General features: G+C 40.2%; 1 protein-coding gene across 5 annotated transcripts in view; it reads left to right on the top strand.

Moving 5' to 3' along the window:
• IFT140 (intraflagellar transport 140) overlaps positions 1-23,313 on the top strand; it is a 93,193-nt gene that overhangs the window by 1,618 nt on the left and 68,262 nt on the right. For 2 of the 5 annotated variants that reach the window (XM_063343525.1, XM_063343527.1), the window contains exons 2-12: positions 3,274-3,427; positions 5,488-5,660; positions 6,935-7,156; positions 10,643-10,764; positions 11,452-11,594; positions 15,568-15,743; positions 16,794-16,885; positions 17,788-17,894; positions 18,701-18,849; positions 22,321-22,524; positions 22,884-22,956. In XM_063343525.1, the coding sequence (XP_063199595.1) occupies positions 5,514-5,660; positions 6,935-7,156; positions 10,643-10,764; positions 11,452-11,594; positions 15,568-15,743; positions 16,794-16,885; positions 17,788-17,894; positions 18,701-18,849; positions 22,321-22,524; positions 22,884-22,956 (1,435 nt within the window). In that variant the 5' untranslated portion in view covers positions 3,274-3,427; positions 5,488-5,513. Of the gene's footprint in view, positions 1-1,762; positions 2,390-2,566; positions 2,652-3,273; positions 3,428-5,487; positions 5,661-6,934; positions 7,157-10,642; positions 10,765-11,451; positions 11,595-15,567; positions 15,744-16,793; positions 16,886-17,787; positions 17,895-18,700; positions 18,850-22,320; positions 22,525-22,883; positions 22,957-23,313 lie in introns of those variants that run through there. The other 3 variants (XM_063343524.1, XM_063343528.1, XM_063343526.1) reach the window with 3 other exon arrangements.

Below are 23,313 nucleotides of genomic sequence, written 5' to 3'. Positions count from 1 at the left end.
TTGGCAGACCTGCATGGTTACAAAATGCAAATAATCTTTCAGTGTTTGTTGCCATGGTTTTCTAGGCTAGGCAAGAACACTAACTTGGATTTGTTGCACATCCTGTGTATTTTAAGGTATGAATAACAAATTACATACTTAATAGAAATAGAACAAGTAATGCTGAGCTTTTTGCCAGAAGAACAAAGTTAATATTTCTGCTTTAGATTGAGGTGTTTTTAATTTTGCATCTAATGGACGTGATCATTACACTAATGTCCTGTATTTTCCTTTTAGGTTACTTAAAAGCTACTACATTTCATTCATAATTCATTTGTTCTTAAAAGGCTCTTAAATTGTTTAATCTGGCAAATGATAACGGATGATCTTTGTGTTATTAAAGCATTTCTTTCCCATTCAGGTAAAAGGATTTAAACTGAAGGTCAGACTTCTATTGTTAATCCTTTATGGCTTACTAAATAGGAAGCACCTAATCGTGAAACTTTTTTTTTTTTTTTTCCTCACTGTCTGAGGTCAAGCCCTGAGAAGAAGGGATGAAATGCACTATGCGTTTCATCTGCACTGCTGAAGCTGGTTCTTTGCCTGTCCTGGGACTTCAGGGACTCAGAGCTGTTAGGTATCTTTTATGAGTGTAGTACTCAGGAAGGAAGATCTTAGGATCCCAGGATGCCCTGTTCATTTGTGTATTTAGGATATAAACACTTTATAGCAGGACTTCTCTGTTGACTATCCAGAGGGCAGGGAACTTTAATTTCCAGCTAAGCCTGCACAAGTAGGGATATGTAGTTATTGGGCAAAAATTTGTGTAATGTTGAACCAGACAATTATGAAAGCTGTAAAATTGGTCACTTGAGCAGAGACGGTCAGTGGGATTTTTATTTTTTTTTTTTAAAGATTTTTATTCCAGCCCAGAAAGGGATGATAGACTAGATGATTGATTGAGGCTGCTGCTGGCCAGTTGCAGCAGTTTCCTCATTAGCCTGGTTGTCTGCAAAAGCAAGGTGTCTGCTCAAATACACAACTTCAAGTTTGATGATCTCAAAAATACTCTGTGCACAAACAGTGAAGGTAGTCAGCTGGGTGGAGCTAAAAAATGAATTGCTGACTCTGCTTTGGGAGTGGCACCTGAGTGAGCTAATGGTGGTGTTCCATGTCCAAGCACCCACCAAGAAGAGATGCCATAAATGACTTCGTTAGAGCTGATGCCTTGTAAGGGCTAATTACAGCATGAGATAAAAAGCTACAGGAAGCAGTAAGTTCTGCTGCTCAGAAAACAATTTGTTCTAGAGGGAGTTGCTGAGCTTGTAGCCAGAAGGTCTAAAGCCAGTGTTTTGCCTCCTTACCTAATGCCTGTCTTTAAATTCTGGAAGAGATGCAGCACATCACATAAACACCACAAAAATGACAGAACACGTTACGCGTGTCCAGAGCCAACATCAGTCAGCGCATGCAGAAACTGTTGGTGACAGCCGTACTAGGGGTATGGTGGCTTTTCATCTGTTTGTGTGGCAGTGTGGCGCTTCAGAGGAGTTGCAGATGACTGTGGAGCTCACAGCGGCGCGAGGTCTGGGTCTTGAAGGTCTCTCTTGGTGGTGTTGGGTAAAGCTGGCTGTTGAGGCTGGGAGCAGGCCCAGCACCGAGCTGTGTCCATGCCTGCTGCGGGGCTATCTTGGTGCCCATGTTATGAGAAAAAAAAATTGGCTGTTATCTTAAAAAAAAATTACCAAATCAGTTCTCCCGCAGAAGCGCTGAAAGAGCTAACGAGCTCTGGGCTGTATAATCACACAGGGTTATAATAGGCGTTTACATTTCACCAAGCCTCAGCTGGGTTGCCCGGTTGCGGTGGGTGTTTAATGCGTGTTCGGGGGCCTGAGGTGCGGGTGATGGCGTCTAGATTCCCAGGCGGACGGCGAGTGGCATGGTCCGTCACCCCCGTTAGCGCAGGACCCTCGCGGGTCCCTTCACGGGGCGCTGAGCTCGGCTGGAGGCCGCCTGGGGTCTCGCCAGCCGCAGCCCCGCGGGTGGATGTCCCAGCGCGGCGGTGGCTCCCTGCCCGCGGCGGGCCGGACGGGGAAGGGGCAGCCCTCCCTCTGTACTCTACCCCGGGGCAGCGGCGCCTTCAGTTCCCTCCCGGACCCGGCTTCCCGGCACCGTTCGGGGGCGAAAGAGCCCCGAGGAGGGGGGCGGGCAGGGCACTCGCCGCCGTCCCGGCGGGGTCCTCCCGCGCTCGGCTCTCTCCGGCGGCGCCCGCGGGCCGCTTCGGTTGTTTCCGTTACTCTTCGGCTGCGGGTCGGGAGTTTCCGCGCTGGGGCTCTCCCGTTGTCAGGGGTAACGCAAAGCCTCTCGGAGCGAGCGCGGCCTGCGCTGCCTTGCCGGGGCCGCGCTGCGGGTGAGAAGCGGGCGGGGGGCACCGGGAGCCCTCAGCGGCTTGGCCGGCGTCTTCGCGGCCCGGCGGGCGGCAGCGGGGTCGCTGGCGCGGCCACGGGGGGCGGGCGGCACCCGGCTGTTGGGCGGGCTGCGGCGGGCCCACGGAGCCGTTGCTGCGTGGTGCTCGGCCGAGGCCGCCCCCCGCCCCACGGCTCCGGCCCGGGCCAGGCGCCGGCCCACGAGGAGGGGAATCGCTGGGGAAGCGGCCGGGCCCGTCCGTCTCGGTGCGGGTTCGGGGTTTAATCAGATTTTTACTATTTACTCTTTCTGTTTGACTAGTGAGTGGAAATAGTATTTAGTCGTTAGCCATCCGTTTGTAGCATAACTCCATTTTGCACTCTTAATTTTTTTTTTTTCTGGGGTATCGTAAACATTTTAAAATTTTAAAAAGCCAGCGTTTCTTATAGGTAGGGATTATAAGGGAAAAAAATATGGTTTTGCATCGGTGGCTGTCAGGTCTTGTGAGGGAAACATCATGGCAGTGCGTATAGAAAACTCACTTTGTGAACATGCTCGGTGATGGGGTTTCTGGTGGCCGTAGCGGTTCCATGAGAATAGCAAACCGAATCGTAACCAGCGCCCCTTAGATGCTGGATGTACTGACAGTGTTGTCACACAGAGCGTAAAAGTAGCTTTTCAAGAATTGTCACCAAAGACAGAATAGCATACCTAATGTGATTACTGAGATCCGTTTTCCGGACTTGGTCATGTTCTGTACCAATCCTCAAAATGGCTAACTTTTTCAGAAATTCTTTAAACCTTGAAAAAATAGAACATGCAGTGCCAGAATCATTTGTAAATGTAATCCTACTCGGTTTACCTTTTTTTTTCTTTTTTTCCTTGAAGGTTTTTTGGAAGAGGCATCTGTCAAAGCTACAGAGTGTAAATAAATGAGCTTGAAGCAACAGTAAATATGTGAATAATGAATTCCCAAGATTACACCAAGCAACTGAATGTTGGTTTAGTGATTTTTCCACAACTGAGTAATCCACTTATATAAGTAAGTTATTTGTGTGTGGCAGTCTCCTGCATAATTTTGTATAGTTATTGAGATGGTGAAAAGTATTTCATATTAGGGATTGTCCATAATTTACATCGCAGTATCACTGAATCTTGTTTTAGTAAGTGCTAGCCTGCTTTTTTAAATATATACAGTATTGATTGTGAAATTGTTTTTGCTGCCTATTAATGCCAAAAGGGATAGCTAGTTATAGGTATCCTAATTGGAACAGGCTGACCTGTGGCAAAGCAGACAATGTGGCTTGATGTAGCCATTAGTGAGTTGATTGAGAGGTGCAGTTTGTAAGCTTGACAAACTTGTTTTCTTCCCTCTCTGGTGGGGACTGAAATAGCTGAATAATCATAAGTAATATTTATGACTACAGATGCAAGGAACACTTATGAGCAGAAAAAGGTGGCTCTAGAAAAAGCATTACAGCTGTGTGGTTTTGTGTGATAAAACCACTAGTTCATACCAAATGTGTTTGGTGTTTTGGTTTTTTTTTCATTTAGGCATCTCAAATTTTTGTTTTAATCTGAAGTGAATTTCTCTATTAGTTCAAATTTTGAGCCCATCTAAAGCTTATATTCAAATATGGACTAAATTCTTCGCCTGCTGGAGCAAAATTAAACAGATGAAATTAGAACAAAAGTGGTAGAATGGGTACAGTATTTTGGAGCAGAACGGGAGATGTAGAAAACTATTAAAAACCCTAAAATAAAGATGAAAACCAATTTTTAGTTGAATCGTTTGTTGGGTTTTCTTTTGTGGCAATACAACTAGAACTATGTGCCGCTATGAGAATGTGGAGGATTTTGAAGAGGTGTAAAGGTAAAGGTTAATGGATCTTGTTGAAATATCAAATTGCTTGTTATTACGCTAACTGCACTTGTTTCTGTTTTGATGTCTGGTAGTTCATGTTACTCTTTGTAATATGAGAGGCAAGACGCAGAACTACCAGCTTATTTAAAAGTGTTACCCACGTTTTTAATCTCTGTAGTCAAAGGTGCTGAATGTAATTTTTTTTTTTTGTGGGGGGAGACAGCCTTATAAAGCAAAATACTTATTTTAAGCACTGACAAAAGATTTGAAATAAATAGACTTTAAAACAAGAGTCTGTTTATGTCCATTTTGCATCCTGCAGCGGTGTCCAGTTGGTGACTTAGGCAAATCTAACTGCGGTGTATATGTGTGCCTGCAGGTTCTTAACTCATTGTTTAGCTGCACAGAAGAAAAAGTCTCTTTCCCTGAAATGTCAAGGAAGCCTTTTTAAATCTTTCACAATTTTTTGTTTTGTTGGTTTGGTTTGTTTTTTTTTTCACCAGGTCTTGGCATTATTTGCTAATAACTCTTGAGGGTTTTTTTCTCCAGCTGTTTCTCTTTTGAAATCAAGCCAATAAGATCACACAACACAAATCGCAAAGACCGTCTCTTTATATAAATTATTAAATACTATTAGTGACTTTCTCAATTTCTGACACACAACTCTGAAAAGAGTGTTGCTTTCAGGTTCTTTTCCTTGAAACAACAGCACTTCTTGAGTATTTTCATTCAAATGTAGATTAACAGATAGTATGAGTTAAACTAATCTTGCATAATTTCAATAGTACAAGATCCGAAGTGGTGACAACTATTAAAACTCCTTGAAGGCCCAGATATGAGACTTTACCACATAAAATCACTCTTGTTGGTACATTAATTGACATCTTTGGATTTGAAGTATGGCAATTAGCTTTCTGGTAAATTCTGAGTTATTTCAGAGGACTCTGAAATAAGGCGGCACAAGCCAGTGGTGAGAGATTGGTACTACCCTATGTGCACTGTGAATCTGCAGACTACCTGGCTCCGTATTCCTCCATGTTTTTTAAAAATGCTACTTCGACATTTTTCCTGTCTGTGTAGTGCGTGTTAACAAGATGATGCTGTTTTCCCCCATTTTTTAAGAATACTTGTTATTGCATCTATTATATATATTATAAATAATATAGCATATATATACTGTATATATATATGTACATAGTTAGAAATACCTATTAGAAATGTTTGTTTTCCTTGTACAGGTTTGCAGTCTGTGACAGCTTCTGTCATGGCTGTGTACGTGGATCATCGGACGGAAGCTCCTGACTCAGTTGCCTCCCCTTCTCATATAGCATGGCACCCACTTCATCCGCTCCTGGCAGTTGCTTCCATCAGCACAGCATCTGGGGGCTGTGTGGATATCTACCTGGAACAGGTGAATAATCAGCAACTCTGCTTTTCAGCTTGATATCATTTTGCTGCTTTGAAACTTCACTTTTTTTTTTTATATATATATATTTGCAGCATTATTTATGCTCCTTGAATCCCTCCCTCTGGATTTTAATTACTATCCATATCCCGTGCTATCTACAACATGTCAGATTCATCAGCTACTGATTATATGTATTTTATAAAAAGGTCTTTGTGAATTAAATTGATCTTTCCATTGAAATTTAATTTTTACAGTATTTAAGTCTTGTTTGTGGTGGCTACTGATTTGCTTTTTACTTCTCATAGCGTGAGAATTTCAGGCTTATAAGTAAAATGGACACATGCTGCTGCCTTTTTTTTTTTTTTTTTAAAAACTCTAAGTGAATAAAATGAACTAAGAAATGGAAATTAAAAAAAAAAAATCTTTCCTCCACCTTGAGACTGAGCTGATTTGCTACACTCAGCTTATTCCATTTGAGTAGGTTGTTTCCTAGCAGGGTTTCTGCCTGTAGACAGATATTTCCTTTGCATACTCTAAACTTTACACAAGAGGCTTGCGTAGGTCTATGGTTTGCATAATTTTCAGGAAGAAAAAGTGTGCCATTTAGGGAAATGGTACTACAAGCTATCTAGCAGCAGACTTACTGGAAACGTTTAAGTCTGTTAATATGAGTAGCGTATAAAATGTATATTTTTCAAAGTGTATCGTGAAAAGTGGTCATCCAAACTTTACAAATGGAAAAATAAATACATAGAATGGTTAGGTTAGATTACTTGCCTGAAATACTATTGCAAACCACGCACAGAGGAGGGTCTAGCTTTAAGAGCTGTTAAAGCATTATATTATTCCGTGTCCTCAGTGAGATGCTTTAGTTTTTTTTTTCAAAAATTTATTTTTTTTACCTTCATATGTGCTCAAAGCCTTCTCATCCTTCATACAGGGGTAAAAGCTTGATACTCAATGGGAGCTGCTCATGTATGCTGTGAGGGAAGGATAGCCTGGAAAAGCAGAGTGAGGCAGTCACTTGACACTGCTGTGTTTTCATTAGCAGTTTTCAAGTGGACGTACTGTATGTTGTAGCACACTTTTATGTACATGAAATAGCTGCAAAGAGAATTTGTGTAGGCACTTCATATCTCTTGCAGAATGCTCTATTACATGCCAGTCCTTTACTGCAGTAAAATACCTTGTTGACTGGGAAGCAAGTCTGAAGGTTTAGCTGCATCCTTGTGCTGAATTTCCATTGTACTGAGCGTGCCCTTTATTTCCATTTGCAGGGAGAACATGTGTCTGATGCACATGTTGAGAGAAGCTTTCAGGTCACATCGCTTTCCTGGCACCCTTCCCGACCCATTCTTGCAGCAGGTTGGGAGACGGGAGAAGTTGTGATACTTAATAAACAAGACAAGGAGCACCACGCTGTACCACCAAGTCATGACGCCAAAATTACGGTCCTAAACTGGAGTACAGATGGTACCCGCCTTGTGTCTGGCGATAGGGTGGGTAGTTGAAATGCTAAATGTGTGTTTGTTGTGGAACATAGTGTTGCACGCCCTCTGATGGGAAGGGATTATAGAATGGATCGGTAGGGGAAGGGATAGTTGCAGGGGAGAGAAACTTCCTTGCTTTAGATACAAATTAAAACTGTTAGGGAGTAAAATCAAATCTCAGTATTTTAGCTTTTCCTACAGTACTCATTGTAATTTTATTAATTTATCTTTAAAAGTATATCCTGAGCAGTAGATGAGGGCTTAAGGCTATTTAATGCATGGGGTAATTGAGGCAAAGACAATTTGAATTATTTGCTCCTGTCTATGCACAATTTTTTCTGGCAGATTCAGGAATAAAGCCGAGGTGTTGAGAATCAAGTTCCAGCTACAACATATTAATCCGTAGTGAGTGCATAGCAATGCTCACTTGAGTACAAAAAGCCTATTCTAATCTCTCCTGTTCTGTTTTTATTAATACTCTAAAAATGAGTCAAACTTGTTGTACGGAAAATGTGTTGTGGAAATACTTGAAATGTGACAGTCTTTATTTCTTGATTGGTTATCTTTTTATATAGTGTAATGAGAAACTAGCTATTGAATATTTAGTATTCAGGATTAAGTATTAATAGAAGACTCTAGTTTTGTCGGTTCTTGAGTCAGCAAATGATAAAAGAAAAAAAGGTGGGTTTTTCTGTATTTTCCCTGATATAAACTTGAGCTTGTCTAAGAACTTCAGTTCTCCTCTTTGAGAATTCTTACCTATGTAAGTAAGAGGCAAATAACTTACCTATATAAGTAAGACGCAAATGACTTATCTATAGAAGTGAGAGGCAGAAGCGGTAAATCATTGTTTCTAAAATTCTGTTGCTGCATTTAACAGAAATGCAGGAATTAAAAATTGAGTAAAAAATGAATTTATCCTCTTCTTTATTAGAAAAGAGTAGATGCCGCTCAGACAAAAGGAGGTGACACACAGTGTAACTGAGGCCTTATTTATATGGAGTTAATGTAGCCACAGCTTACATTGACCCTATGTTTATGAACAAACTCTTTTTCAAATGGATTTATTTGGTGTCAGATCACAGCAGTGAAGTCATCTTAAAACAGATATAGCCATTCCTATAGGCAAACTTACGAATTTTGTAGATTTATCCTAACTGGTTCTCTGATGAGAGTATTAATCAAAGTAGAATAAGCAGTGGTTTCAGGGAAATACCTTAACATGACAAAACAAGACCTAAGCATGTGTTGAGATGGGCCCTCTTCAGTTGCACGTAGCTTTAGTTGCTGTAGTTGGAAAGACCAACCTCAATAGACGCAACAGCAGCACGGTTTAACTCGGAAGAGTTCATTATTGCAAAATAGCTGTGTTACCCTCTGCAGTCGGTGAAACACACAGCTGAGCGCAGTTCAAGGTGCTCCCTGCTGTCTCTGGCCAATTACATGTAGGTCCTTTAAAGCCTGCAGCCGTGCGCAGTGGCCAGCTTGAGCTGCTCAGCCTTGCTCAGAGCCCCGGCCTGTGCGGCTGGGCACACAGCAGCTCTGGCACGCAGCTGGCCCTGCGGCCAGCTCCAAGGGTGGCTCTGCCCAGTACTGCACTGGGAGGGCTCACACATCCCTCATCTTGCACGCTCCCTGTCTCGTACTGTGCTCTGATGTGCAGCATAGCTGTGCATCATTTCCTGCCTCTTCCCAATAGCTTATAAGTTTATTTTTAAAATGTTTCCCATGAAGGTTTATATTCAGGTAACTTCCATTAGGTGAGTGCTGCCAGGATCATATTCTGCTTGTATTAGAGGAATACCCTTAGAAAGAAGATAAATATTTGGGCCCTGATTTGTTTTCTGTTTGATCTTCACTGGGACTTCATAACTGAGAGTGCTCAGCTGAGAACATCCAGTCATCATAAATCCTGAGTTGCAAGAAAATTATTTGAAAATAGCTTCTGAGAGGTGGAATTGGATGCTGTGCAAATCAGAAGCTCTTAATTTGTGTTTTAAGTAACAAATAACACGGATGACTTCCAGGCTTCAATTACACACAAGGATCCTAAGGATCTATGTGCTTTCTATACTGAAAGCCTATTTATAAGGCAAATAGCCTTTACGACAGGAAGCTAAAGCTTTGGGTTGTTAAGAATGATTGGGAAGATACAGGATACCATAAATCTTATAGAACATAAGATCAGTGCTCTTTGTCCTTTTCAAATACCATTTGAACACAGACCAGTTCTGCATCTTTTCTATAACCAGTTGCACTTAGAACAGGTAGTGAGCTTTTTTATTTCTAATCTCGTGTGTTCCAAACTCAGAACTGGGTTTGCAAGTAGGTTATCTGGATACAGGATGGGATATCTAGAATGGGATGGAAGGAAGGTCAGCAGCTTTATAAAGCTGCAGGGTTTTCCTCCAGCTTATAAATGGTGCAGGTTTTCTTAGTTGAGATCCCTGGAATTTGGTGACATTTAAAGCTGGGGGAGAAGCGAGAGGAGGAGCCATCAGGACATGAACTTTCAGGTTGTAGGCTCCTGTGATGTCCAGAGGTAACCTGCAAACAATGTATGAACCACAAGCGGCCTCTTGGAAGGGGAGTACAGCAGTTTCACAGATGCACAGCTGTGTTGCATTCTTGAAGCTGTAAGAGACAGTACTGCACAATAAGCAGTTTGGGGTGGTATAAATATTATCATCTTATGCTGAAAAGAAATTAGAACTTTGATTCTTAATTCTTAGGGAAAAAAAGAAGGAAGTATTACCTTGGAAGGCCTCAGCTGCATCTTGTGTGGCTTCTAATTAGAATTGGGAAGAATAAGTGTTTAGAGCTACCACTGCTACTAGTCTTTCACTTCTAGAAAGACTATATGCCATTGAAAACAATAAAGAAAAACAGAGCAAATTATGATACCACTTTATTGTTATCTATCTTAATGAAAAAAAAGAGATTGAACTCGATAGTGCAAATCGTTGCTGGTTTCTTTATGTAACGCTTACACAGAGGGCATCCAAATGCAAGTCGGTTCCCTAAGCACTAACGTAATAACAACAATAAATAATAATCTTAACATTCCAGCTTACTCAGGGATGCATATCTTATGCTTTACTACCCTTTATCTCAATATCTTTCCTTTTAGCATTCAGACTCCTTGCAAGAAAAAAGTGGAAAGGGAGTTACCTAAACAAAAGTTTGCATATGATACTTGCAGAGGAAGCCAAGGCTGTTCCATATAATTCCTCTGACAGTGTCATTTTATTAAGAATGGATATGACCGACAAGCTTTTTTAGATAACTTGATTTTAAATAAGCAAATAATATAATATTAAAGATAATTTTTATTCCTTGTGGCTTAGTTTTAAGTGAGAGTAATGGTACGTGTCAACTAAGTGAAAGCAAGGGTGTTGCTCTGTCAATAAAATGTTTATTTTTATGGACACTGAGTAGCTGGAGTCCGGATTCTCATTGGTGGGCAGTGTAATGAATTAACTGTTGTCTTTCTAGCATGGTGTCTTGGTTCTGTGGCGAATGGACCAGCGAGGCAGAGTGCAGGGTCCTGCCCTGCTGAAACAAGAGTATGGAAAATGTCTGTCCCACTGTGTCTTTCGACCACCCCCTCCTGGCGAGTAAGTATCGTGCCCTCTCAAGGCACTGGTAGACCAGGTCTTTCTTGTTCCATAGAAAGAAAATCCTACTCACAGGCAAACCTTTTTTAAAATATATATATATCCACACACACACACACACGTATATAAAAAAAGTTCTTCTCGTAACTGCCCTTCATTTACAAGTTCTTCTCCCACTGTAGTAGCTGGCTATTTGGGTCCTGTGTGCACCAACAGATCTTCCTTTTGCCCATACTTTTCTCTATGTTGCTGTTGACTCTTCTTCCTTTGATTCTTCTAATTAGCAGTGTTGCTGATTGTGAAAAGCAGAAAGCACACTGAAAACACAATTATCCATTAAATTATTGTCAATAGTAATTAAATTAAAAGTCAGTTCTTAAACATTATTATTTCTTTCCTCTCAGCTGTAGCAAAAAAAAAAAAAAGGATTTGCCTTGTCTGAGCCACTTCTGTTTCACATCTCTGTAGAAATAATAATGGTTACAGAAAAAAAGGTGGCAAAATGCAAGTGAAAATTAGTATTAAAATTTTACTTTGCATCTTTTTGAGTATGTCCTTTTTCTAGCCAGTGTATGAAACATCTTTATTCTCTCTTTACAATATGTTTTATTAACTACTCATCCATTCTTTGATATGGAAAGTACTCTGCTATGTAAGGAATTGGAAATTAAGTATCTGTGTTTGCAGGGACCTTGTACAGCTGGCAAAAGCAGCTGTGGGTGGTGATGAGAAGGCCTTGGATATGTTTAACTGGAGAAAAGCTGGAACAGGAGCACCTCTGAAAATGGGACTCCAGGAAGGACTGTCCTTCTTCATCACTTTGACAGATGGTAAGAGCAAAACTACTTTTACAGTCTGCTGGAAATTTGTCTCCTTAATACTTCCATATAGCTCAGTGCGTGATAGTCCTGTTTTCATGTATCCAGCATCTGGAGTATGTCCATATATCTATCATATTCATATATCCAACAGCATAGAGTATTCGTAGGAGTTGAAGAATGTTTGGTAAGAAGAAATTAATAAAATTATTAATATCTTAGCATCTTCAGGGTGAGTCCTCTCCAAAAGGGCACCATAGGTTAGTCCATGGGCAATCCACCATAGATTAGTCTGTGCCCTCCAAAAGGGCACCATGGATTAGTCAGGTTCCTGAAGAAGTGAGTGTAGTGAAAGTGATCTCTTAACACCTAAGTGTAAATGAAATTAGAAGTTATCAGCAGTTTGTGCAAAGCTTCAAAATAATGTGTGTTGTGTTTTTTTTAATAGAAATACGCAAATGCTGCTAGAACATACCTTTAAAAATAAATTGTTAATGTTTCTTTTTTCTCATGCTTTGAAATGATGCTTCAGTCTACAAAAGTCTTTGAGTATCTGTTTTGTTAGTTTTCTTTGCTGCCATTTGCCTTTTCTTCTCCCTTTTACTGTTCTGGGTACTAGTTTGCTCCCAGCTCATTTTCTTCCTACCTTAGTTTTTCTCCTGCTGCCTTCTACCTCTCTAACCTGTTAGCTCTTTGGACAGGAGCCAGAATGTACGTGACAAGTAGTGTAACAAGTATGTTTCTGCATGATTTGAGTACGTGATCCTGTCAATTCAAGTGTTAACTACTCCGAAAAACATTTAAGTAAGGCTAGTTCTGCAGCTCAGTTACAGTTTGATTCCATGTTTACATTACAAAGGGTGAGACCCATCACTTACACCAGTATAGCTTCCGTAGGACTGCAGGAGCGGCATTGTCCGGCTGTGTTTGTTTTGCAGATCATTTGATTTGCGAGTTGCAAGCCTCTTTACTAGATATGAATCATTTAAATGAGAAAGGGGTACAGGGCGCTTAACTGGACGAGGAGAGAATCTTTGCGTGTCTGTGCGTTACATCCTCACTTTCTGAGCAGCTGTTGTGGTGGTGCACAGCTCCATCTAGGGACAAAGTCCGTATCCTGCAGGTGGCTGTCCTTCACATCTTCTTTCTTGGGCCTCCTCTTCAAACACTTCAAATTTCGGTCAAATGACACAGTTTCTTTTGAGAGGTCTCATTGCCTAGGGTGATTTGGGCATATGCATTTTGGACCCAGTTCTTAATTGAGTTAGTGATCTGTCATAACTTCTGAATTGGTTAAAGTTTTCATAGGGTTCAAATGTGACCTGTAAATTTCCTCTGAAGTGTGGATTCTCAGCCCAAACTTGTTTAATAAAAATGAATTAACCCCCCACGTTCTTCTTGCATGCTTTTCAATATCTCAAAAGAGATATGAGTAAAGACAATAGTGTCTTGTAAAGCAAAACTAAATAAACATTTAAGCTCCTCAAAAAAACCCAAAACAAAATGGAAAAAAAACCTCTCAAGTTTCAAACATTTAGTCTAGATATTTTGTGATGCTTCCAGAACACTGATCGTTGCAGTAAAACAACGCAGTTCAGGTAATAAGTTACATGAGATGCTTATCTGAAGAGAGGATACCTGAACTGATAACAATTTTTCGGAGGCTTTTCCATGAGCACAAAGAACTGTCCTCATTCCTGAGCATTGGAGGAGCCCAGCACAGGTATTGGGACATAACCTGAAGAGTGGAAGTCATCCTGATATGTTTACTGAAAGCACCCTTGTTTGTCTTTACTGCAGATGTTTTAGGTCATGAGTAATAACAATCTTCTGGTGCCCTTTGTATTTCCTAAACAGCAGACGCTTTCTACTGCTTTTTGTCTTCTGAATCTCAGTTATTTAACTCTGAGAGCTCAACTTAATTAGCTCAGACTTGTTAACCTTTGAGATTAGTCTCTTGTGTGATACAGCGTGAAAACTTCCTTAAAGTTATGCAGAAAGCTATAACCCTCTCCCTAACTGCCTAAATAGCTTCAGAATAGTGGGTAGTGTTACCTGTGAAATACTTGATACTTTCTATGGTGATATCCAAGTACAGACAGCTAATTTAACTTAGGAAACAATTTCAGATGGCAAATAAAATCAAGGGACTGTCCGTTTCTTGTAAAAGATGCCATAAAAGTGAGATTCAGTTACTGCAAAGTATTACTACAATAAACAGGTATCTGTGTGGTAGAAAATGCTACATTGGAGAACTATTCCAACAATCCAGGGTATCAGTACGGTCTGGGGATGAATGGATGGAGAGCAGCCCTGAGGAGAAGGGCTTGGGGGTGCTGGTGGGTGAGAAGATCAATACAACCCAGCAGGGCGAGGTGGGGGGATTCTGCCCCTCTGCTCCGCTCTGTGAGACTCCCCCTGCAGTGCTGCCTCCAGCTCTGGGGCACCAACAGCAGAAGGACACGGAGCTGTTGGAGCGGGGCCAGAGGAGGCCCCGGAGATGCTGGGAGGGCTGGAGCCCCTCTGCTGTGAGGACAGGCTGAGAGAGCTGGGGGGGTTCAGCCTGGAGAAGAGAAGGCTCCGGGGAGACCTTGGAGCCCCTTCCAGTCCCTAAAGGGGCTCCAGGAAAGCTGGGGAGGGACTCTGGATCAGGGAGGGGAGCCATGGGAGGAGGGGGGATGGTTTTACACTGGAAGAGGGGAGATTGAGATGAGATCTCAGGCAGAAATTCTCGTCTGTGAGGGTGGTGAGCCCCTGGCATAGGTTGCCCAGAGAAGCTGTGGCTGCCCCATCCCTGGAGGTGTTCAAGGGCAGGTTGGATGGGGCTTGGAGCAACGTGGTGTGGTGGGAGGTGTCCCTGCCCAGGGCAGGGGGTGGCGCTGGGTGCTCTTTAAGGTCCCTTCCAACCCAAACCATTCTGTGATTTAACAGGAGAGATGAATGAATTTATCTGTTCAGTGTTTTGTTTCAGGGAGAAAATGTAGCATTGTGGGAGGAGGTGGGAGAGGAGTTTGAATTTCTTTTTTTTCTATAGTTGGAATGTAGAGGATGATGATATATTTGCAAAGTTTTGGAAATCAAAACTAAAATTAAATTTAAAAAGTAATTCTTTTTAATTAGATACATCACGTTGCCTCTTGGGTGCAACATTTTAGCATGGATCCTTAGTGTTTGTTCTCATACATTTGTGTTTTCTACTTCAGCTTTTGGGGGAAAATATTATTTCATTTCATAGGGTTTTTGGATTTGCACTAGTTTGAAATGCTTTGCTAAGAAATTATATATGTGGTGTGGCATGACATCTGTCAGATTTCAGTGATTTAATTTGTCTGGGTGATTTCTGTAATACCATTTACAAGCTGCTACACTAATTCTAGGGTTTTTCACTGAGTAGACCTGTGCATGATTTATAGAGTATTACAAATTAACAAAACGATAATGGCTTATAGAATGTTGATAGGTGCTGTAGTTGCCAAGTCACAAACTATGTTGTCAGTGTTCTTAGACTATTCAATTTGCGTGTGAAATTAATGTAGAAAAGCTGTATTTTCTGTTTGTGGTGGAGTATTTCTAAACAATGAGGAACTTCATAGAACAGATTTCTATAATCTAGACTCTGCTATAAATCGTACCAATTCTTAGCTGCCATTCTTCTTTCATAAATTACTATCAGTACTGAAGATTTCAGAAGCCATTCATTCATGCACACATATGCAGAAAGTTTACTTTTTGTTTAAAATTAAATGATGGCATTGAAATGATTCCTCTCTGGATTTCCTAGATGGGGAAAAAGTGAGTAAGTTTTGTTTTATTGCTCTGGTCAACTGTTGTAGTCTCTATCCTGAGACAAACTAGAAGACAAAAGAATTGTGGTTATTTTTTATCTTTTCAGCACTTGAGGAATATTTTATTAAGGTAGAAAGCAGCAACTTTGATTTTTTTTGTAGCTAAAAACTGTTGACTAAAAACTATATGTATACTACAGGTTCTGTGCATTATGTGAATGAGAAAGGAAAGACGAGGCGTGTGTTGTCCACAGACAGTCTGGTCCAAAAGCTTCTCTTCATGGAGGAAAGAGATGTTTTAGTTGTTATAACAGAGAACCTGCAGCTGTCCTTGCATGCAATTACTCTTGAGGGAGAGGCAGAAGAGCTCATGAAGGTAAGAGTCAGACAACACAGTAAAGCTGCAATGTCTAATCTTTATATGTATTTGTTAGGGTTTTTTATTATCCCTCTTTAGCTTACAAATGAAGCAACTCTTTTTTCTTTCTCAGGTAACACCTTGTTGAGTGAATATACACTCTTTTAAAAGTGGAAGAGTGGTGTGTTCTTGAAGTTGGAAAGATGGTTTTTTATCTTGCCTTCCCGTTTTTTCTGAGTTTCTTTCATTTTGATCCTGTGTTAATCCTTTTACACTTCATGTACCTTGTCTTAGGGAATTAGAGAAGAGTTGAAAATTCCAGTATAATCAAATACTTGTTAAAATGTCTTATCATCAGTTGCTCAGAGCTGTTCTGTCCTTCAGTTTAGTAGGAATAGTGATATTGTCTTGGTGATACTGTCTTTGTCTGCAAAGCTGACAGATTTTTTTTTTGTTTTCACATTGTGAAAGCATTCTTCACAGCTGCAACGGCTAGGAAGCTTTTAAAAAAAATAACAACCAACAAATCACAAATAATAATGTAGTGAGCCCAAAATTATTGTGTAGGGACAAAACCAAACTGACCTCATCCAGGACTTATAATGACCTTGGCTAATAAAGTACTGTACTGCTGGAGAACACTGCTCAGGAGCATGGAGCCCAAACCTTCACCTTCCTAAGACTTTTTTTTTCATTTTATCTAAAATCGAAAAAGACTGTGCATTTGTGTATTATGGGAGTGTCCACTTCTTATTAATCATTACTTACTTTTGACTAGAAGTGAGCTTTGGTATTTCATGCTTTAAAGCAATCTTTACCAAGTTCTAAGAGAAGATCCTAGTACAAGACAAAAAACTCCTTACCTACTTAATTTACCCACTACAAGGGTTCTTTTATTAAATTTTACATCCTATACTTGATGCAGAGAAACTATGTGTCTGTCTGAACTGACAAGCAGCTCTAGTTACTTTTTAACTTTTTAGCCAAACTAGGCAATTCAGATGCTATTGCCTTTTCGCGTGTTCCGCCTACCTTCTGTAAATTTATCTATTTACTTACGCTTAACAGGTGAAGTTGAGTGGGAAGATAGGTCATTCTGCAGACATCATTTTAATAGACCGTAGCCTTGTTGTTACAGCCCTAGGTGAGACGGTCATCAGGTAAGAATTATGTTTTAAAGCTGTTCTGGATGCCCATGAGAAGTGCCAGCTAGAATTTTTTACAGTCTGCACGCACTGTGTATTTTACTGAACTATTGAGTTTTTTTACCCATGAAAAAACTACCAATATTTTCTAATTTCATTTCTCAAAATAAATAGAGAAATGAAATGAAAAAAATCTGTTTCCTTGAGGACAAAAAATAATTCTATATCTTTCTCTCTAGTTACTTTACTTTTTCAGGCAGTGCTGTTATTGATTTCTTCTGAAAATATATCCATTTGGGTTTTTTGTGTGAAAAAGTTAGCCATTTTGCTGTTCTTTCCATTGTTGACTTGCTCTCCCTGTTTCCTCTAACTTTGTTTTATTTTTGGGGCGGGGGTGTTCCATTAACATCAGTAGTTCACTTTCTTGAGCATCTGTCTGTTACTTTCAGACAAAATCATCTGTTAATTTTGTGAGAATGTGATGAAGACCAAGTATCAAGAAGGAATATGTTTGATGATAGTGTTTAGTTCTAGAAAATAAATCTGAAATCCAAAGGACTACTGGTTAACCAAGGAATATTCTTAAAATAGAGGAGGAAGCATAAGTAGGGAGGAAGAAAATTACGAGACCTCACTTCTTTTCTTTTTTTCTTAAAGCTGGATTTGCTTCTGACACCTTTCTTCATAGGGGAATATCACAAAACGTGCTGCAGATTAAAAAGTCAAAGGAAAAGGAAGGAGATTGTGAAGAAATTCACATTCCAGAGGCAGCTGCTGGCAATTTAATTTTAAAAATTGAATGATCTGGGCATTATGGAAATAGCAAATTAATGCCATGGACAGCATCCTATTGCTTGTGTTTAGCAAGACACCTGGAAGGAAAAGCATTGTTAGCACTCTTGTTTTGTGTACCTTAGGTTCTGGGATTTGGACCGAGGCGAGAACTATGTGCTCTCCCCAGATGTGCAATTTGGCTTTGAGGGAGGAGAATGTATTAACTGTGTTTCTTACTGCAGTGCGAAAGGTAAGAAATAACCTGGCAGCTGTGATCTCTAGATCCTAAACCTTGTCAAACCTAAGCCTTCCGTGCCCTGTAGTCATTTCAGTATGTTTGCCTTGTTAATGAGGGTTTCAGTAACAGCATGTGATGTCAAAGCGTTTTAGTTCAGATCAGGAATGTGCTTTTGAAGGTGCAATGAGATCATTCGATACTCACCACACTTTGTCTCAGTAGGGAGTTGTCTCCCGGCACACAAGCTGGATTCCCTTTGATGACACTGAACTGGTAGAGATTCTCCTGGAGTACACCTAATGCGCTCCAGCGTGTCATGGGTGTTCAGTCTACAAGCCCCCACTAGAGCTAATGCAAAGTAGAACTCACCAAACATGTGTAGTGTGGACGTCAGGTCCTTCAAACTGATGTTTTCTACAGAGCTACTCCCATGCCAGTATGGCTTGTTTGCCAGCATAGGCATAGCTAGTGTCTGCCAGAGTGGTTTTCAATGGTGACTTGCCCATGGTGACTACCAAACCAACTATTCAAAAATAAATGGTTAAAATGAAATCATTGTCTGATACGTTTAAAAGACAACTTCACCTGGTAGCTTAGAAAATGGGCTTTGCCATGTGAAACTTTTCCCAGTGTTTCTCCAGAAAGTTTCTCCAGTTCAGGAATAGGACGCTGGTTTACAGGAAGGCAGAGAGACGCATGCTGCTAGAAGGCGGCTTCTCTCTTAGAATCACAGCTAGGCTGCCTGCTACTTTGTATAATGTGGGTTTGTTTTTCTGAAGTTTAAAATATGAAATGCCTAAAATGTTTGTGAATGGCAGGTCTCTTGGCAGCTGGTACTAACAAAGGGAGAATAGCTATGTGGAGGAAAGCAGCAGGATCCCATCAGAGCGTAAGGGCTTTGGAGGGCAAGGAGAAGTGGAAGCTCCAGGCACCTACAGAACTTGAAGGAAACATCACTCAGATAAAGGTAAGACAGGAAGGAGTCTTCTTGCATGTTAATAGAACCCCTCAAACATTAGATGAATAGATTGTCTGTGTGAAACAGATGAATAGGATTGCTAACATACAGATATGTGCACCAGCAGGGGCTCGTCCTTCAGAAGGAGGACGAAAAAACATCAGGATCATGTAACTCTTAAAAATTGAAATGTAGCTATTCTGTTACAGGCAAGGTTGAAATGCTCAGCAAGATAACACACTGAAATGCAAATACGTCTCTCTGTCTGGGAGAATTAGCAGTCACGGCATCCTTGTCATTGACAAACCCTTTGGATACAGCACCCTGAAATTATTTTCTAGAAAAGACAGATTGTCAGAAATGTTAAATTTACATAAATTTATTAAAATAGCAGCAAGAAAATCTGACTAAATGCATTATTTTATTTGTAGATAGCTTTCTTATTTTTAGTCACTTTATCTCACTTTCTACAACCAAATTTTATTTGGTGAGATGTGCCGTCTAGAAGGGAATGCTATATTTTTACACACAAAATTGATGTTTTCAGCTGCTTTTTTGCCAGAAAATGTTGCTTGTTTGCTAGATAATTTTTTTTTTTAATGTGCAACAGTGTCAGACTAGATGTGGAGGATAAGTTTTCTCTTACAAATTTGTAAAACCAATGCTTTAAAATATTTCTATTTACAGTATTTTTAATGCTGAAGGTTATTACAGTACATAGCATTATAATATTTATTTTTTAACCCATTGTCTGTTAAGCATCAGGGTGCATCATTTTTATTTATTTGAAATATTTTAATTTGTCACATTAAGTTTAAACACTGTCATTCTGTACTTACTAGCACTTTGATATATGCCAAAGAGAGATGCTGAGCATTACAATCGTAAATTTAAATTAAAAAAGTTTTACGTTAACAGCTGGTTAGCTTTTTTGACCACCACCGTTCTTCTGAAAGGCAAAACTCGTGCTTTTAGGTTCTCCAGCAGTTTTTTGTTTGTTCGTTATACACTATTACTAAGTTTTTTCCAGGTTTCTTAGCGTTTCTGTTATAAGTTAGATTTTTCTGTTGCTGTGCTTAATATGTGAGGACAATACACATTATTTTTTATATATCTGGTGACTTTCAAGAGAATGTAATTTTTTGCTTTCTTTTATTCTGTTTTCCCATAAGAACGGAAAGTATATAAAAAGCAATGGCATTTGCTTGCTCTGAGTTGGCATAGAGAGAGTCTGTATCAGAGTCCTACTTACAAAATTGAAACAGAAGTACTATTAAAGTCGAGAACCCAAATCTTTTGTTAAGATGCTTCAGTAACAAAAGGTCCAGGATATAGGAAATAGCATGTGCCGTTAGTGTATCATACATCTGCTAATGAGTTGAGGGAAGGGAAGAGATAGAGCTGTTTATGTCAGCTTGACCATTCAAGCATTTTCCAGATAACAGGATATGGAGTGCTCTCCAGAAATAGCACCTTGTTCACAATGTTTGTTAGCATAAACAAAAGCATTGCCAAACAATTGTCAACAATCACTGCATTTTTATCTCATGCTATAAAGCTGTCTTTAATTATGGAAACTCTAGATGACTTTTTATTGTAATCCCTGCATTCCAAAAAAATATGTTGTAAGAGATTGTAAAAATTGTTTCACGGGGGAATCTTTTGGTAATTCCTATAACAGCCTTTTCCTATATTACCGTGAAAAACTCAGAATAGAAGGCCATATACCATGGTGAGGTCACAGTGCAGCAATAACTTCATTTGACTCTGTGCCAACTTCATCTTTTTTCAACTTGATATGGTGGCTTCAAAAGAGAGGTGGTTGGGAAATGCACTATAGCTTGTCTGTTGTGCAGCGTGGGATCTAATTAATTGTAACTTAAATGCCGTTAAAAAGAACCTCCCCCCCAAAACCAAGTAAAATAGCTTTAGTACTTAGATCGTGCTCTTGAATAAAATGAAACTATTTCCAACACAACTGTTGAAATCAGTGTTATTGGAAAGGTACAGCCACAGAAATATCAGTATGTCAGGAAATTCATATGAAACGTCAAATAACTTTGAGGGAAGCAGAGACCTTAGAGACTTGGCATATCCCTAGAGCTTATGGAGCTTATCAGTTGTGCAAGCACAGAGAAGTTCTTGGACTTCAAAGGGATTTTCTGCAGCTCCAAGAAACTTTATAATTTATCTAGCCTATGAGAGTATATGTCTGGGAACAGGTTGCCCAGAGAAGCTGTTGCTTCTGGGCCACACCTGGAGGTGTTCAAGGCCAGGTTGGACAGGGCTTGGAGAAACCTGGTCTAGTGAGAGGTGTCCCTGCCCAGGGCAGGGGGTGGAACTCGATGATCTTTAAGGTCCCTTCCAACCCAAACCACTCTGTGATTCTGTGTGTCTATACGAATGGTCTCTGGTAGATTTAAAAAAAAAAAAAAAAAGCCCACAAAAAAACACCGCCAAAGGCCTCTGCCTTCTTCCTGGCCCAGCCCTGGAAAAGCTCCTGTGCTGAAGCCGTGCAGTGAACTGTGGGCTCTGCTCATCCTGGAGCATTCTTACTGGTGTGTTGTAGCGCAGGAGGAGCGCCCTGCACCCCCACATGTAGGACCACTTCTGGCTGACGTGGCACGTGAGGAGAGTTCACATGTAGTCAACTGGTTACCACAATGCTTTCTGGAAATAATCATCCTTCAGTAGGCATAAACATAAATAATGCTGGATGGACATGCTTGTTTAACTGTGAATATAGAAAGAAAGAATGAAAATGGGGACGTTATTTTCTCTTGAATAACAGAATTCATCAGCTGCATGTTAAAAACTGTGTCTTTCCAAGCCATCTTGGAAGCAGATCCTATCTTTCTCCCATTGAATTTTGTAAGGTATTTTCAGTTGTAGAATTGCTCTTTTTCAATCTTAAAAGGAGGGGAAGATAGCCTTCCTAGAACCCATTGAAAAGAAGTTGGCTGGAACATGGAGATTCTTCGAGGAGAAGGGCAGAAGTGTACTCTTGGACCCCTTTATTTATGCGTGTGATTTAGTTAGGGAATTTGAAAACCACGTTAACTGAAGGGTCTATCAAAACGGCAGAAAAGAATATGGTAATCAAAAAAGGAACTATGCATGCAACTTGCTCTTACGGATCACAGCGTTAAGCCCTCTAAATATGCAGTGTTCTCTTGAAGTTGTAAATGTAAGGTGGTGCAATAATATCTTAGGAAAGAAAAGCGGCTTTAATTTAAAAACCAGTTGTTCTACTTAGACTAAGGGAGTGTGAGTAGCTGGGTAGCAAGCCTAGTAGTTTTAAGCTGTAATAATTCCTAGTCGTTGACTATAGTTGTATTTAGATAGTCGGACTTAATATATGTACAAAAATGATTATTCTATCCTACCCCTTGTCATCTGTCTTTGGACATTGCTGTGACTGTTTTAAATGAAATTGTGGGTTGTGCTTTTTTGTTTTCCCTCTCTTCTCATTGTGTGCAGTGGGGCTCCCGAAAAAACCTGCTGGCAGTGAACAACATCAGCTCTGTGATGATCCTCAGTGAGCAGGCCATGTTGTCTCATTTTCATCAGCAAGTGGCTGTTGTACAGGTGTCTCCCAACCTCTTTAATGTGACCACCTTCAGCACAGGAACCACACACAGCCTTTGTGTTGATATGAATGTTAATGGAGTCTTCACTACTAAGGTTAATTGGTTTTTTTTTTTTAATTTATTTGCTTGATCGTTTGCCTAGTTAGGTGTATGGAGACCAAACTTTCTACGTCTTTAATATAACCCTTCTTCGATATTCAGTTTAATGTGTAATGGAAGTACTGTTGTGATGGTAGCAATGATGCTGTGGTGGAGTTTTCAGGTAGCACAGTAATTCTCTAGATGCTGCCTAGAGAACTTTTGGGTTACCAAAAGCCTTCCAACCCAATATACAGAGGAACTAGTGGATGGTGGCTATTGTGTGGAAGGTCTTGCTGTGTTAGCGCATGAATTCCTATATGATTCCAAAAGAAATTGAATGAATATATTCTTTTGCTTTTTTGATTGATTTAGGATGCTGTAGTATTCTGGAACGGGAAGCAAGTTACTGTCTTTGAGTGCTCAGGAGATACCTTCAGGAATGCAGGTAGGACTTAGAACACTGATGAGAGTTGCAGTGGTTCTCTTCCTCCAAAGCTATATGTTCTCTTCATTCATGATAGCTGATGGACCGTAATCATAAGTGCAAAGTGAAAAACATTATTAATACTAGTTAGACGTGATGCCATGAAATGCCGAAGTTCATTCAGCATTTCACATTCAGACCTCATATTCTCATTTTGCAGAACAGAAAGATTAGGGTATAAAAATCATCAAAAAACCCAGAACTTAAACGCCAGCTCCTACATCTGTGCTTTATTCACTGAATATTCTGGGATACAATGCGTGGGTTAGCCTCAAATATGTTGGTATTCCTGTATGAGTAGCAGTGTGGCAACAGAGG

The sequence above is a fragment of the Chroicocephalus ridibundus genome, chromosome 8, assembly GCF_963924245.1.
Source record: "Chroicocephalus ridibundus chromosome 8, bChrRid1.1, whole genome shotgun sequence".
Lineage (NCBI taxonomy): Eukaryota > Metazoa > Chordata > Aves > Charadriiformes > Laridae > Chroicocephalus > Chroicocephalus ridibundus.
Note: the sequence above shows the minus strand (reverse complement) of the source record. Positions and strands in the feature narration are given on the sequence as shown.